Here is a 17,448-nt window from a genome sequence, read left to right on the forward strand (position 1 = left end):
GTTTTAAGTTTTCTAGTGATAATGTCAGATGAAGCGTTCCAAACCAAAAAGAATGAGCCCTCTAGTGTATCTCTCCGTTGCCTTGAACAGGCTGTGTGCTGCAAAATGTGCTGCAATTGTGACCGGAATTTCCCGCGCTGGGCTGCGGATGTGACGTCAAATGACGCTGCATGCACGTTCTCCCCGTTCTCCCGTGCCGGCTTCGCTGTTGTCTGCAGTACCCCCAACGGCTGTTGTGGCGAAGGTGGCGCTAATGAGTCTCATTTCTTAAAAGGAGCCTCATGCTCCTTTAAGGCCTTGCTCATGGGCCCAAGGTGGTTCATCTGGGTTGGCATTCTGGGCTTGAACCTGGTCCTCCAGAGCCAAGCCCACCTCTGTAGCCACCAGACTACCACCCCCCTCAACTCCTCAACTGGGTCTACTTAGTTTCATATTTTGGATTTTGGATGTGGTCACAGAGAAAAGAAAAGCAACAATCACAAAATGCCTAAAACAAAGTTCTGAAAACGTTTTTCCTGAGTAAATGTACTGCAGCTTGAGTGATTCTTCTACACATGTGGCTGCTGCATGGTCGGGTGCAGTACCATTGGTCGTAGTCAGCATCACAGTTGCAGTAGTAACTGGAGTCTAGACATTTGTCCTGCAGACTGCACCAACACTGCCGGCTGCCAGGCAGAGCGCCACCCCAGTGGGTCTGGACCTGACCTGGACCTGGGCCTCCCACCCACCAGCTGAACGGAGTACCATCTTAAACACAAACATAAACAAGATTAACCTTTTTTTTGTTCTGCAGGGAGAGATTATCTCTGCAACACAACGATCATTCTCAAACTGACAGATGATTGTAAAAGTCCTCTGATGTTGAATTGTCACTCATCTAAATCACTGATCTGACAGCTTTTGTAGCTGACTTTCTTCTCATTAACTTTCATATCAAATCTGACATCAGCTTCTATTTTCCTTCTTTTTCCTTCCGAACGCCAAACAGGATACACCTCCCAAGGATAATAATAAGGCTCTCATGCATGTGTCTACCCACCTTTGATCAGGTACCTCTACTGCTGCTTTCCTGATAAGACTGGCCAGATCATAAGCAGTTATGTTCTCAATACTTCTCCCTTCCAGATGCATCCTCCAAAGAAAGCTTTTTAGCCAATACAGTGGTATTTCACAGCCTTTTGCCTCATTTTGAATCACTTTGTGTTGCATATTCATAAAGGGTTTAAAAACAAAGTAGCCAAAGTTCCAAGTATCCAAAAACAGTAAAATGTTGTGCTGTGGCTGAGTGAGAGGGAGATAATGCTCTATAGATATCTAACTGATGGCTGAATTAGAGTTAAATTGACTAAATCAGCAATTCACACAACCGCGCTCTACTTCCAGATATAGATCATACAGAAGCAGAAAAACTTGCTTTCTGAAGAACTTGCCTCCAGCAATTTTGACTACATTTTCCTTCAAAAAAGCTTGCCCAACAAAAGAGTAAAATTATGATTAAACAGCTTGACTCTCCTCAAAACTTGCTATCCTAAAGTAAGCGTAAAATGTGAAAGAGCTTTTTCACTAGACCTTACCGAGGGTGTTGAAAAGGCGGGACCTCCTGCAGTGGTAGGATAGCTCCTGCTCACAGTGCTCTGACTGACTGATGATGGCCGCCAGCTGCTCCTCTTCAGAAGAGTAGTTAAAGTGGGTAAAGTGTTGATTTCTCTCATCCGAGGACTGAATTCTTGTCATGTCTGTGTTATTGTGATGAATAACCACCCAAGTCTCGTCCTCTGGCAGAAATAGAAACACAAAGTATGTATAAGCAGACTGCGTGGGCCACAAGCAATCATGCAGACTAACAAATGGCAGCAATTTGTATGAAAAGAAATATCATTTCTTTTACCTGTGACGTTACAATAGACCAACTGGGGTTTAACTGGTCCGCTGCCATCCACGTCTATGTAATAATGTCCCGATGTGTTGCCTTTATGTTTATATATCTCACACGATTGTTCATACGTTGCTGGAGAGGAAAACATGACAGAATTCAAACTAGAGAGTCTATAACATACTCCATTTTCAAAGCGGGACTTTCCCACTAGTTTCAGATCAGTTTTTGTCTTCTGTAGGTGCACGGCTTAAGCAGATCAACAGGGCATTTTTGTTATGCCTCTGTCCCATCTTGAGAGGTACTGTAATAGCCAGGGCTGCACATAATTATTTTGGTCTGGTGCTCAGAGGAGCCCCTGGATATGTGACTTGGGCCTCCAAAAACGCGGTGACCCGTCTCGCCCGATCGATAAAAGAGGGATGCAGGAATAAGTTATAGGCAAAACGATATTTATTCATGGTGCGTGTTAGTCTGTAGAGTCAGTATAAGTAAGTTACAGTTTTTATCGGCCAGATTGGGATGCTCACGGCATATTTTGCACCTAGGGTTGCCAACTTTCACAAATAGAAATAAAGGACGCCCCGATTTCAGCAGCGCAGGAGCCAAAAAAAAGCCCCAAAACTTCTAAACTAACTTGCATGACTGTACAGACAGCCAACCATATAGCAGCTGAAATAGCCGCCTATGCTCTGTATGTCCACATCAGCCAAGGTGTAGAATATGGTGTAAAAGTTAACTTATTTCAATAATTCAACTAGAATATGGTGTACAAGTTAATTTATTTCAATAATTCAACTAGAATATGGTGTAAAAGTTAACTTATTTCAATAATTCAACTAGAATATGGTGTACAAGTTAATTTATTTCAATAATTCAACTAGAATATGGTGTAAAAGTTAATTTATTTCAATAACTAAACTAGAATATGGTGTAAAAGTTAACTTATTTCAATAATTCAACTAGAATATGGTGTAAAAGTTAACTTATTTCAATAATTCAACTAGAATATGGTGTACAAGTTAATTTATTTCAATAATTCAACTAGAATATGGTGTAAAAGTTAATTTATTTCAATAACTAAACTAGAATATGGTGTAAAAGTTAACTTATTTCAATAATTCAACTAGAATATGGTGTAAAAGTTAATTTATTTCAATAATTCAACTAGAATATGGTGTAAAAGTTAATCTATTTCAATAATAATAACTTAAAAGGTGAAACTAATATATTACCTAGTCTTATTACTGTACATGCAAAGCAAGATATGTTGAACCTTTATTTGTTACAATTTTGATGATGGAATTGTTTATTGATTTCATAAAATATTCTCTAATTTATTTTTTATTTGGGGTTTTCATAAACTTTGAGCCATAATCAGAGAGCAGCGTCTTGCTGGTGCAGGAAATGCTGCACGCAGTGACGGACACTGGCTGATTTATGGTTCCGCGTTGCACCAACGCAGAGCTACGGGGTAGGATACGCGGGACTGCGTCGCCGCGTAACATCATGCAGCCACTTCTCGGCGAACACACGTTTTCTGTTCGATTCGGGTAGTGGTTCAGTTTGGCGTCTATTTGTAGTTGATGGTGGTGGAACGCCAAAATAATTACTTAATGGCGCTTGCTTCTTGGACATTTTGACGAGACGTGTCGGGGGTTTGTTCAGTAAAGCTGATCCTTACCTCTCTTCCTCACCGCCGCAACGAGTATGGAGGGGGAGTAAGGACGCGCTGTGATTGGCCAGATTTTTTAATATTAGTATTCTGGTCTGGCCACAACCAATAATATGAGCCCCAGCTGGTGGTACGCAAAAGCGCTTCGCAGCACAAGATTGACAGCGCACTGTGGATTTTGACGGCGCATGCGCTCTGGCGGCCCACTTATGTGCAGCCCTGGTAATAGCAGAGGTGAAACACACAGGAAATGACCTCTGTGTGCAAAGATGAAGAAAATACAATGGAAAATGGTGCTCTTACCAACACTCATGTCACTTAGATGATTATGCCCTTTTTTTGAAAAGTTGTCACAGTTTTCAGGATGTTAACAGAATGTGTGTGACATGCTGTGGTAAAAAAAAAAAAAAAAAAACGCAGCAATGCAGCTGTTAGGCTATGGTCCTATTTACGGTACTTGTTTAATCTCAGACCGACTCCAAGATGTTGGGATCCGACCTCCAAGGAGTCTTTATTCTTTGTTTATGCTAAAGATAATTCCCTAATGACATCAGCTGTGTGTTTAGGGTCCTTGTCCTGCCGCAGAATAAATTTGGGGCCGATTATAAATGTCTTTGGATGTCATTGCAGGATGGATATGTGTCTGTATGTGTTTCTCAGCATTGAGAACAATGAGTTTCCAGAAATAAAGCTACAAACTTGCAAGGAACCGCCACCTTGCTTCACTGTTGGCAGCAGACACTCATTGTGCAGCCGTTTAGCAAACCAAGTTCCTTCTGTGCAGCCAAATACGTTTTACCCTGCGTTCACACTGAAAGCGTCACGGGAGTCATAGGCGTCTGGCTGCCATTCATTGTCTATGAAAAACGGGCGTCGAGAGGCGGCGGGGGCGGCGGGACCGGCGGGAGCGGCAGGAGCGTCGGGCGGCGGGCGCGGCGCGTCAATTTGAAAGTTGAAAAATCTGAACTTTATGCAAATGAGCAGCGGCGACGCCGAGGCGTCGTCCAATCACACACAGGAGCCCCTTTCACACAGAGATTCCGCAATATTGGTGTAAAGAAGTCCTGCCAATACGCCGCCTTTGTTGGTTCACACAGAACCATACAACGCCGGCATAACGCCGCTCCCGTCTGTAAATTCACACAGCATGCCGGCGTTCCGCAATCAGAGGCGTGACGACAGCGTCAGCGCTGGCCCCGGCTGGCCCCGGCATGCCGGCTGTGTCATTCACACAGACCCCGTTTCGTCTCTGTGACGGCTCTGTGACTACCTCCGCTGCCAGCTTATTGGTGGGGCCACTTGGCCCCCCCATTCCGCCTCCGTGACTTTCACACAGAACAGCGAGGCGGCTTAAAGGCGCAACGTTCCCGCCTCGAACTGGCTGTGTGAAAGGGGCTAGGGATTCCCGAAGCGAGAACTCTCAATGCAGATTGTACTTTCATGTAGACACAAACGTACACTCATTCACATGCGTACAGGAGCAGAGCTGTGCACTAATACACTTATTCTATCAGGAATTAATATATTTCATCCAGCAAAATGACATTTTGCTGGTTTGACTGCCGTTTTACCTGAACTGATCACGTGAAACACATATCTGATGGGTGAGGAGCTGGATGGTCCCAACGATTTTATTTGCTACATTGATCCAACGAAAAATAATTAAAACCCGTGCTTATTAATCACAAAACTCAGGTTAAACATCATGACTAAATCCGCTCCGACCCGGTGTGTAGTGATCAGCGCAGACAGACTGCAGCTTCACCTGAATTATGGTTCTGCGTTAAATCGACGGCGTAGCTGACGGCGTAGGGACGCGGTGCGGTGTGCGTCGCCGCGTATCCTACGCCGTAGGTTCTGCGTTGGTGTGACGCGGAACCATAAATCATCCACCGGGCGCAAGTGCTCGCTGGGTTGATGTTGATCCGCGGACCAAACTTGTTAAAGGAGCATCAAACTCACTCTTATCTACGCGGAAATAACGCTAAAATATAAAGAAGGCGTCCCAAAGTGAGATCTATGGTGAAATATGAAAATTAAGATGTGTAGTTATATGTGTAGGCTGTTCCCACTGTTCCCTTCAGTTCTGCAGCGCAGCTTGAAACCACGCCCACCGCCGCCCCGCTGCAGGCACTGACGCTTTCAGTGTGAATGCACCAAGCGGCGAGATGCTGGCGTCGGGACGCCCGTGACTCTTTCAGTGTGAACGAGGGGTTACTCATAACTTCAAAGCACTTGTTACCATTTTTTTGCATTCAAATTATTATCATACATAAGTTGCTTGGCCTTGTTTTCATGTTTGAGGTATGGATTTTTGGCCTGAATTCTCCTACAAAGACCACCCCTGGGCAGATTTTTCAAGAAAGTAGTTGGCGTCCCACTGATTCCTGCGAGTTCAGAGCTGATACCTCTCCTGGACATCTTCAGACTTCAAAGGGAAGTAAGTATAATTAATGTGTCTTTCATCTGTTGATGGGGTGTTTTCGCTCTTGGTCCCTTTTAGCTGTCAGAACCAAGTAAGAGTGATTCATCAGTAACTTTTGATCAAATGTGAACACTACAAATGAACTTAAACTCTTTGAAGCTAATTGAAACGATACCATCATTGGAGGTCATCTCCAATCAGAATCCTTCACAAGGATGTAAGTCCATGGAAAGAGTCACTTAACCTGAGCTTTGTGAACATAACGCGTTCCAGGTTTACTTCACCGTTTTACAGGTTTTATTATTTTTCTTGAACTTTCCGGAGATAGAACACATGTGATGTATAAAGGGACAATTTTTAGAATCCAAAAGAAGAACCGAGGCATCGCTTTAAATCATAATAATGTAGTATCTATACTTTATGATTACTAAAAACAAAGCTTTTGTTACTATAAAAGAGAAATATTTATCACTTTAAAAACTGTGTTAAGTTTTTGGAATAATTGGAATAAACCATGTTGAAGATAATATTGGGACATTGATCTGTAAAATAAACTTTTGCATTTTTATTTCTCTTCTGGACATTTAAAGTGCATTGATTTGTAAAATGGTCCTCATCCAAATAAAAATGGATCTTACACCCAGTATACTTTCATTTCTAATGCGACTCCCTTAAAACTCATAACTTCAAAGATTAGATCCATTTATGTTAAAAGAACATTCTGCCTTCTAATGCATGGTTTATGACACGCTTTCTACTCAGAAATCTATTCTTATATATATATATATACACACATACACACACACACACACACACACACACACACACACACACACACACACACACACACACACACACACACACATTCAAAGGATTTACTGTATTGCCTGTCACTGTAGCTGAAATGCCTTCATTTGTTGAATCAATGAATTGTCAAATTCTACACTTTTTCCTTTTTTTCCCCATTTTCTTGGGCTTGACTGGGTCTTTAACCCTGAGCCTAAACAATTAACAATTTGGTCTTTCACTTCCACAAGTTCACCCTGACTTTGACCATGATCTGGACTCTGTTGTCCACTGAACCCAAATCAAATTATGGTGCCTCGAGAATATTAACAGTATGTAATAAAAAAAAAAGACACTGCAACATAAGTATTCTTGTTCCAGTTTTTCTGAGTTAAAAGGACAATATATGGATGCTTTGAACACCTGAAAATATAGATACGTTAAAAAATGCTCAGCTGAAACACAAAATACACAAAAAAAGATTATAGTTCTCAATATGTGCCTTAAAATACAACAAAAACTACCCAGATTTGCTTTTTCGGCTGCTGATTTCAGAATGAGCCTTTGCATCATTGTGTCCCATGGGACATGAATGACGAGTAGAATTTCACATTTTTTCCCCATCATAGACAGACATGTAAATAAGACACTGAACAAGAACCCCTTGCAATAAATTGGCCTTTCAGAGTGTACACCTCATCCTACCAATGACAGCTGGGATTGTCTGCAGCCCCCTCACAGCTGAACAGAATGAAGAAAGTATAAAAAATGGATGGACTTACAAACACACCTTCAAAATACATCAAAAATAATAACTTAGAAAAATAAATAAATAAAATGATAAGCCTTGACTGTGGTCCAGTTGTAGTTGCCAAAAAACAAAATGAAAGCTTTAAGGACTTTCAAATTAAACGGAACTCTAATTTAGTAAGAATAATGAAGTGCCACGAATCTGTTTGTCTATTCCCGATTGTACACAGCTAATTAAAGTTCTGCAACAATGGCATTAGAAACACATGCAGACACACAAGGAAAGTGACTGGGGAACATGCAGCCTCTGTTTTATTAAAGCAAGCCCAATAAAAGCATGCATGGAATATTAACCTTATTTCCTTGAATGAAACTGCGTGATTCTTGGGGTTTAGGCTAGTGTAGGTTTAGATCCAAACATTCTAGCTATTTTGAACCAAGCTGTGTGCATTCACTCATTTGAGACAAATAATATTCTATTTAAATGTCGTAGAAAAAAATAAAGATAAATTGGGTGCATTTGAAACAATGGTCCCACTGCTCGGATGCTATATAAAATATGAACGTAAATAGAAGAAAATGCAGATTAGTTAAATTAAAACTCTTAAATTGAAGTGAAAGATTTCAAAGAAAAAGCATGCATATTGAAAATGACACTTCTTTGAAAATATAACCCATTTTGATGCCACCAACCGATTTCAAACAAGTTGGGATGAGTAAAGAAAAGACTTGTATATTTATACGTCTATTTTTGATTTTCCGTTGTTTATTTTGCTTTTTGCCATCTGTCTTTCTCTCTCTTGCTCTCTCACACACACAAACACACACACACAAGTAACTTGAGTGTGTGATTTAGCAACTTTTTACTTTCAGAGATTTATTCAAAGGAAGTACTGAGGCAAAAATGCAACAACATTTTGAAGATTCATTAATTACCATCTGTGCAAAACAGGCCCTTATGACACTCAACTCTGCTGCAGGCAAATAGAAGGAAGAGAAAATATTGGTATTTCAGAGTAATCATCTTAATAAGAATGTGTTCTTAGTTCATGAGCAGCTAATTTGACCAAGAAGATGCGGTGGGTTATGATTCGATTTCACTTTGCTGTGTTAAAGGCTGAGTGAACAGGAATCTGCAAGAACAGTAGCATTCTAAGCAATGTGCATCCACTTCAGTCCTTTCATCTCCAACATACACAGAAAATACAGTGACAGAAGGCAAAAAAATCTGGTTTATCTGCAGTCATTAGAGTGAACCCCTCCCAAACACATTACCCTCTCTGAGCAGTTATGAAAGTGCCACTCTGCAGTTAACTAAGCTGACTTTACTGCTGCCTATGCTAATCAATTATCTGTTAAAATGCATTTTATAATGAAATGCTCAGCACTGCCACCGAGACCTGAAAACAATTCTCAACCTCCAAAGCATTATTTAATTTTCCTCTACATCCTCTAGCCACAAATTTCTCTGCCTCCGCTTTACAGAGGCAATACGAAGTGATTAAAGGCACATCAGTCTTCCAGGCGAACCCTTTCAAAGAATAAGGCATCCACATGCCAAACATGGTGCTAATATCTGCTCTCCATCCTCTGAGGTCAACGTGACATTATTTTTGCGATTTCCTTTTCTTACTGAATGCAATATATCATACCTCTCATCCAGCAATCTTACTACATGTTCCCAGCAATGTCTGTCAGTACCAGCATTCAGACATGTCATAAATGCTTTTCCAACCTCAGACAAGTTTAGTGTTGAATTCAAAGTGGCCCCGGCAACATCTCAGCTCAAAAAGCCTAATCCTGATCAAGTGGAAAATTATCTCTCAATTATACTTCTATGTAAGATTATTGAGTATATAGTCTTTTTAACTTTATTATGTATACCAGGTGTACTTAAAGTGGCCAGTGCCTGTTTACTCCCCTGGGTGTCTGTTTTTCATTGCCATATCATCAATTTTACTCTGATCCAAGAACTGCATCTAAGAAATGTTTGCACTTGTTCTGGGGATTCTCTGCCATTTTATATGCAAAGTGGGGCGATCCTGGAACGCTTGAATAGAAGGCAACTTTACTTCACTACTTCACCTCCTGGTTCATTTGCCTTCTTGTCAAATTTTTTAGGATTACCATAACATGTACGGCCTGGATGACTGACAATTCACTAGTCAGCTGGTTCACTGAGTAAGTTAATAAAGTCCATTTTAGTGCTCACCTGTCTGGCTCTTTTGCACCTCCCCCCATCTTTCCCTTTTCCCTCTATCATCACACACACATATACACACACCAACCGCCTGGACTGAACTGCCTTTACTCTATTATTGCACCGCCATACAGTATTGTGTTATAATTATCATGCTATTACCAGTATTTGCTTTCCTTCATCATCATTCACTTGCCCTACTTTGCATGAAAATCTGAATTTTTCTGGTACATTTTGTAAATTACTGCTGTGTAGTCTGTGTAATCTTTTTTTAGCAATCAATCTGCACCACTGAACATTTTGTCAAATATACCATATAGTCATAGTGTACTGTAAATACCTGTAGCAATAGAAATTCACACACACACACACACACACACACACACACACACACACACACACACACACACACACACACACACACACACACACACACACACACACACACACACACACACACACACACACACACACACAATATATATATGTATATATATATATATATATATATATATATAAGGATGTGAATACAAGTCAGAGACGGGAAAGCTAAGACACTTCAAGGACAAGGTAAACAACACTGATTAGTAAGATGGTGTGCAGTTAACCGTGTGAGAAACACTGAATATAGCATCTTAGGCTGTCCATAGGTTAGTCATATAAAACCATATGGTGATACAATATATGAAATCATTAAAAGAATCACAAAATACGGAAAAAATTTCATATTTTGTAAGTCCATCCACCCATTTGTTTGTTTGTCCGTCCATCCATCCATCCATCCATCCATCCATCCATCCATCCATCCATCCATCCATCCATCCATCCATCCATCCATCCATCATCACTACAACTTACGCATCTTAATACTGTAAGTGTCATTATGTGGCTGTTGTGCCCACTCCCAAGACTTGATTTATGCATCTTTCTAGTACATGCTTACAGCTGTGGCAGGTGGCTCCTCTGTAGCCGCTGCTGGAGCAGTTACAATGGAAGGTGCTCCATGACTGAGTACATTTACCTCCATGTTCACAGTGACTGGGGGAACACCTATGAGAAAAAGAGATATAGGAAAGAGTAAAGAGCATTTTTCATCAAAAGCACTCTCAAGGTTTCTCAAGGACATTGATCAGAAATAAATACATCTTCACCAGAACATTCATGATTGCTGAGGGCCTGCCGAGTGGCAGAGGCCTGAATAAAAGCAATATGCAGTTCAATGACAAGTGGAACACAGGGGCATGTTCTATAAAAATATTTTCAAGACCCAAACCTTGACATTGGTTTATTCTTTGTTACTACCAAAGCCTGACACAGCTTGCAACCACAACAGTAATGGGTACCCATTTCAGCTAATGAATTGCACCTTGTGTGGCAGTGCTATTAGAAGTAATTAGGTGTTGGGAGACTGCAGCATCTGAAAGTCAGTTGGCAAATAGTAATTTTGTGTATAATTAGACATTGCCAATTGCAATTAATTAACACTAATAAGACACTTTGGATTTAGACTCCATAATCCTCAATGGCCTGCACTGCTGGAGTTATTGCCCGAGTATTTTTCTGTTGTATGACATGTGCATTGATCCATAACTATGACATTTTTGTTCATATTCAAATGAATTTTAAAATAATTTTAATTTAAAATATGTGAGATAAAAAAAAATATAATTCATAACAAATCCTTATGTATGTATTTTATTTTTATTTATTTATTTGTTCACAGCATTTCATAAATGCATTTTCTGTAAACGGCTTGGGTCACTTGTGTGACGGAAATTTGTCATTTCAATTTATTTACTCAAATCTTCTTTCATTTATGAGTCCATTGTGAGTAAATTCAGGTTCTGTTACTAGTATTGTGTGTCACATTTGGGTTCTAATGAGAACCATCTACTATTTTGTTCTAAGGCAGGGGTCTTCAACCGGGGGTCCGCGACCCCTAGGGGGGGCGCAGAGGTACTGCAGGGGGTCCTCCAACTTAAAAAGAAATAAAGGCAATTTTAACCAATATACCAAATATATATATGTATGTATGATTGAGAAAACTCCATTAACAGGCAATAATAATCTACTTTTGACAATAACTATTTAGTCTACAACTCTACATAAATGATTCCCATGACGTGAGTCACGTGACTAATGTCAACTTTAGAGCGAAAAACAAGCTAGCTAGCTGTTTAAGAAAAGAAAATTTGTTGCGAAATTGACTTGGCTATTTCATATTTAACGCTAGTTAGACCTGATGGATAAATTTGTGACAATAACGAAGCCTAAAGCTCGAGATTGTAATTTTACAGCTCGGCCTAACGTTACTCCTTCCACGTCTGACGAGGCCAAAGATGCTTGGGGTGCGGTTGGCTCCCTGGCACCTGCTCCAGGAGCAGAGGATAACGTTAATGTTAAACGCAAAAGAGATAAGACTCGTAAATATTCAGAAATGTACCTGAAGTTTGGATTCACTTTTAAAGAAACTGAAGGAGTGGAATTGCTGGTGTGTGTTGTTTGTGCAGCGACGCTTTCAAACGAGGGCATGAAGCCATCAAAGCTGCAACGACATTTGGAGAAGAATCATGGCCACTTGCAAGATAAACCACTGGACTACTTTCAAAACCGTCTGCAATCTCTCCAAGGCCAACAGACAATGATGAGAAAGTTAGCGAAAGTTAGTGAGCTTGCTTTGAAAGCATCATATGAAGTTGCTCTTCGCGTTGCTCAGTGTAAAAAAACATACACAATCGCTGAGCAAATATTGCCTGCAGCCACTGATATGTGCACGACCATGCTTGGGAATGATGAATGTGCAAATAAATTGAAGACGGTCCCCTTGTCAGACACAACAATTGCTCGGCAAATTGCTGATATGGCATCGGATGTGAGGGTGCAGTTAAAAACTGCAAACAGTGGTGGGATTTGCACTCCAGTGGGATGAGTCAGTGGACATGTCCAAAGACGCACAGCTCTTGGCTTTTCTGCGCTTTGTGGACAAAAAGGAAATGTGCGAGGAGTTCTTCAAAGTGATTGATGACTTTTTTCACAAGAACGAAATAAGCTGGGAAAAATGTGTCGCGGTGTGTACAGACGGCACGCGCGCCATGACTGGTCAGAAAAGTGGTCTAATGATGCTTGTCAAAAAAGTCGCCACCAAAGTTATATGGACTCATTGCATGCTACACAGAGAATCCCTCGCCACCAAATAAATAAGTGCTGACTTTGCCAACATTATGGACGCTGTTGTAAAAGCTGTCAATGGTATTAAAGGGGACCTATTATGAAAAACACGTTTTTTCTTGCTTTAACATATATAAAGTGGTCTCCCCTCAGCCTGCCAACTCAGGGAAGGAGGAAAGCAACCAAATTCCTCCGTGTCTGTACAGCCGCCCGGATGAGCCATCCAGTCTGATGTGGCTTCTACAAGCCATTCAGATTCTGCGCCCGTCGTTACGTAACGAAGGGCGAGATTTACATAAGTTGGCCTCCGATGCGTGAAATCATGCCCACAACTAACTCTGGCCGGAACAACAACAACTCCGCCGGCTGGAGCTTCCGCCATTTTCTACGCGTCAATCAGGCAGCCAATAAGCACAGTGCCTCATTATCATAGCCTCCCTCTGGGAAGATAAAGACATGGCTCAGAGAATGAATTTCTAATTTATTTAGGAAAAACAATCAAAAGCTTGTTTTTAAGACATTCAAGGCCTGTTTAAAATACGTATTAGATGCTATAATAGGTCCCCTTTAAGAAGAGTGCCTTAACTCGCCTCTTTGCGTCTCTGTGTGCCGCTACAGGAGAGGAACACAACACGCTCCTTTACCATTCTGAAGTCAGGTGGCTTTCCCGTGGATCAGTATTGGCACGCGTCTTTGAATTACGCACAGCTATCCACGACTTTCTAGTGAGCCAAAAGCGCACGGAGCTGGCTGCGCCTTTCGATGATAATGTGTGGGTGACTAAACTAGTCTATCTAGCGGACATTTTCTCAGAGTTGAACCGCCTGAACAGTTCTACGCAGGGACGCAACACACACGCCATCCAACTCTATGACAAAATGGAAGGCTTTCTGAAGAAAACAAAAGATGGAGAGAGCGCGTCAGGGGAGACAACATCTCCATGTTTCCATCAGTGGAAGAGCTCGCTTTCCAACAACATTTTTTGTGCTATCGCCTGACGTGAATTGTGCAATTATTGATCACTTGGAAGCACTGGAAAGCCAATTTGAAAAGTACTTTTCTGAGGCTGAGTCCTGGAGAAAGGACAAGACGTGGATACAGTTTCCATTCAAAGAGAATGCATGTGACGGCTCAAACCTGACACCCGTCGAGGAAGATCAGCTGATTGACTTATCTACAGACGGTGTACACAAGAATGTGTATGAGTCCAAGCCCCTCCCCCAGTTCTGGATCCATTGCCAACCATACAGATTTTTTTTTTTTTTAATTTATTTGCACATTTTTGAAAGAAGAAAAGAAAAAAATACAATGAAGTGAGTTTAGAGAAAATTAAAAAGAAATAAAAAAAACATCATAGAAGAAAATATGCCCTCTCAGGGCTTATCGAGTGACCTTCCCTCTATAATACACTTTAGACAGTAAAACAAAAAATACTTTAGGAAAAAAAAACAAGATAATTAAATAATAGTTAAAATACACATCTTAAAAAATATGATAAAAGGAGCAGACTGTAGCATAAACCCAAACAAAGAGCATCTAGATATATAGTATATACAGTGTACTTGTATGTATGTACAAACACACAAGCTACACGCAGACGTTGAGTGGTACTGGGTCAGCAGTTGTTTACATCTAAGATTTGAGAAGTTATTCCACAGGGCGACCCCTCTGTATTTAATATTATATTGCCCTCTAATGGTGCGACATCGGGGTGGATGGAGATGAGATGCTGATCTAGTTGGATAACTGTGAATATTGGATTTTATACAAAAGTGTTGTTGGAAGTGGAGTGGTAGTGATTGGCTTAAATACAGGATTTTGTAAATAAAAATAGAGATTTGCATTTTATTGATATCAAAAATATTTATAATCTTGAGTTTAGAAAAAAGGGGAAAAGATGGGGCCTGGGAATCTGACCTTGTGACTGTTCTAACAAGTCTTTTTTTGAAGTAAATAAAGTTTGTGGAGATATGTGAAACAGGTGCTGGCCCAGACAACATTACAATACAAGAGATATGGATAAACAAGACGGTAATACATATATAGAGTCGATATGATCTTTCCAACATTTTTTGTCGACAATTACACCCAAAAATCGAGCTGAAGATACCTTATTAATTTTATTCCTTTCTATAAAAAGGTTGGCTTGTCATCATATTTTTCCTTCCAGAGTATAAAATGAAATTACTGCCCCCAGCTATCAGCAAAGGCCATGCTCAGCCTCTTGCCCTTCGCAACTACCTACCTTTGTGAAAGTGGATTCTCTTCCCTCACCTACCTGAAGAGCAAATACAGCCTGAGGATGCTCTGCCTGACAACCTCCATCTCCCCCAGAATAGACAACTGTGTACCACCCACCAGGGCCAGTCATCTCACTAAGGTAGGCATACCTGGCATCCTGAAGTTAAACGTTTCATTGTTGGAAAATAACAATAATGGAAAATATTGCCTGATTACCAACTAAAAGTACTACTAATAATGATATACATGAAAGTTTTATCAACCATAAACACATGTAGGCTAAGCAGAATAAAACACATTCAAAAGTTATTATAAGCCAGGCTTAAATTGTGACACATTTAAAAAAAAGGGAAAAAATAAGAATTAAAGCTGCAAGCAGCGATGAACGGGCCCTCGCACGTGCAATTTTCACCAATAAAAGTCAAGGACTCAAAACTAAGTCCGATGACACCACCCACGGCTCTTTATGTCAAACCATTCAAAAGTTATGGTAGAAAATAGGAACTATCACATATCGACCAATGAGAAGAAGGGGCGGGGCTAATTTGCACCAATTAAGGTGAAGGAGTCAAAACCGTGTCTGATGACACCACCCACGACTCTTTATATCAAACCATTCAAAAGTTATGGCAGAAAATAGGAACTATCAAATATGGACCAATCAGATGAAGGGGGGGGGGCGCGCTTTTTGGCGTCTTTCGTCGCCACGGTAATGCTTTTTTTTTTTTTTTGATCAAATTTTTATTTTATTTTCACTCAAACAGAAAACCAACAATCAATGATGTACAGGCACTGAATATGTTACATCAATCCCCCCACCCCCACCCTACCCACCCGGACACACACAAAATGAAATAAACTATTACAGACCAGGACAATTATCTGACGTCTGTATATGAAGTCAAAATAAAATCGAGACAGGGCGGCTAAAGCAAGCAACAAAAAAAAAAAAAAAAAAGAGAGAGTCGCGGATTTGTGAAACAGTGAATATAGAACCTCACGGTGCTAAGCAAGTTAAGTCAAATACACAACAAAAAAAAAAGACACGAGGATCAAAGCAAGCGCTTCAGTGCTTCAGCTGTGGTGAGCCACATATTCACATTCGCCTCTTTGGCCCCATTTATACGGGCTGTCGATAACTCCATGTAAGTAACATCAAGAAAAGTCAAGATCCATTGTTTGATGGACAAAGTATGAGGGGGCTTCCAACGTACTGCTATCATTTTCTTAGCAGCTGTTAGACCTGCTAATATGACCCGTTTCTGACGTTCAGGGACTGGAAGTGCGTAAAGATCATTCAGTAATAACACTGGTATGGTCACAGGTAATGTCTCTGATATGAGTGTCGTCAGCTCAGCGGCCACGCCCTGCCAAAACCGAGCGACGGGGGGGCACTCCCACACCATGTGGAGAAAAGTGCCAGGAGTTTTTAATGTACACAGGGTGCATGAGGGATCACTGATAACTTTCATAAAATGTAGCCTACGAGGGGTCAGGTAGGTCCTATGCACAAAATTATGATGGATCTGTTGATGGTCAGGATTTCGAGAGGCAAGTTTGATATTGGCCCACACCTCGTCCCAGTCAAAATCCTGAACCAGTCCGGGGACATCACCCCTCCACAACCTGTCTACTGGAAGCGTTTTGTAGGAGGCCTCGAGCATGTACAAATACAAAGTGGATACCATTCCCCTCGAGGGTCTATTAGTAATGATCAACTCGTGAAGTGGATGTGTAGGTAGCGGGTGCTGCCAAGGTACACCGTGTGCTTTAAGAGAAGCTCTCAGCTGCAAATAAAAAAAAAAGGAAGTGCCTGGTAAATTGAAGTTATTCTTAATGTCCTGAAAAGAGCGTAAACCATCTAAGCTGAATATATCACCCAAAAACTGTACACCTCCCCTTTCCCACTGAGAATAGGTGATAGGTCTCCCCCCGATCAGCAAGTCCTTATTATTGAAAATTGGTGATTGTAGGTGCCATCTACAAGATATATTACAAATCCTTTCTACAGAGCGCCAAACCCGAATCAGATGGGACACAATGGGGCCGCAGCGCAGCTGACACTGCCTCACAGAGATATTCGCAAATAAAACATCTGCCAAAGACCAAGGGTGCACCATTCTTTCTTCCATCGTGCGCCAGGAAACCGACGTCTGAGAGTCAAACCATGTGACCAGGGGTCTGAGAGAGAAAGACCAATGATAAAATTTGAAGTTGGGAACTGCTAAACCTCCATCTAATCTCTTGCGCTGGACAGTGGCAGATCTGAGGCGGGGTCTCTTGCCATTCCAGATAAATCTTGAAACAGCCGCCTGCAGTTTACCCCAGTA

General features: G+C 41.0%; 1 protein-coding gene across 1 annotated transcript in view; it reads right to left on the reverse strand.

Moving 5' to 3' along the window:
* The window catches only part of LOC133458594 (contactin-associated protein-like 4), a 154,507-nt gene that overhangs the window by 36,022 nt on the left and 101,037 nt on the right, over positions 1-17,448 (reverse strand). Inside the window, exons 12-15 of the mRNA XM_061738655.1 lie at positions 10,653-10,759; positions 1,889-2,008; positions 1,575-1,775; positions 585-747 (exon numbers count right to left, since the gene is read on the reverse strand). Coding sequence (XP_061594639.1) covers positions 585-747; positions 1,575-1,775; positions 1,889-2,008; positions 10,653-10,759 — 591 coding nt within the window. The remainder of the gene's footprint in view (positions 1-584; positions 748-1,574; positions 1,776-1,888; positions 2,009-10,652; positions 10,760-17,448) is intronic.

This window comes from Cololabis saira, chromosome 13 (genome assembly GCF_033807715.1).
Source record: "Cololabis saira isolate AMF1-May2022 chromosome 13, fColSai1.1, whole genome shotgun sequence".
In the NCBI taxonomy this organism is placed as follows: Eukaryota; Metazoa; Chordata; class Actinopteri; order Beloniformes; family Belonidae; genus Cololabis; species Cololabis saira.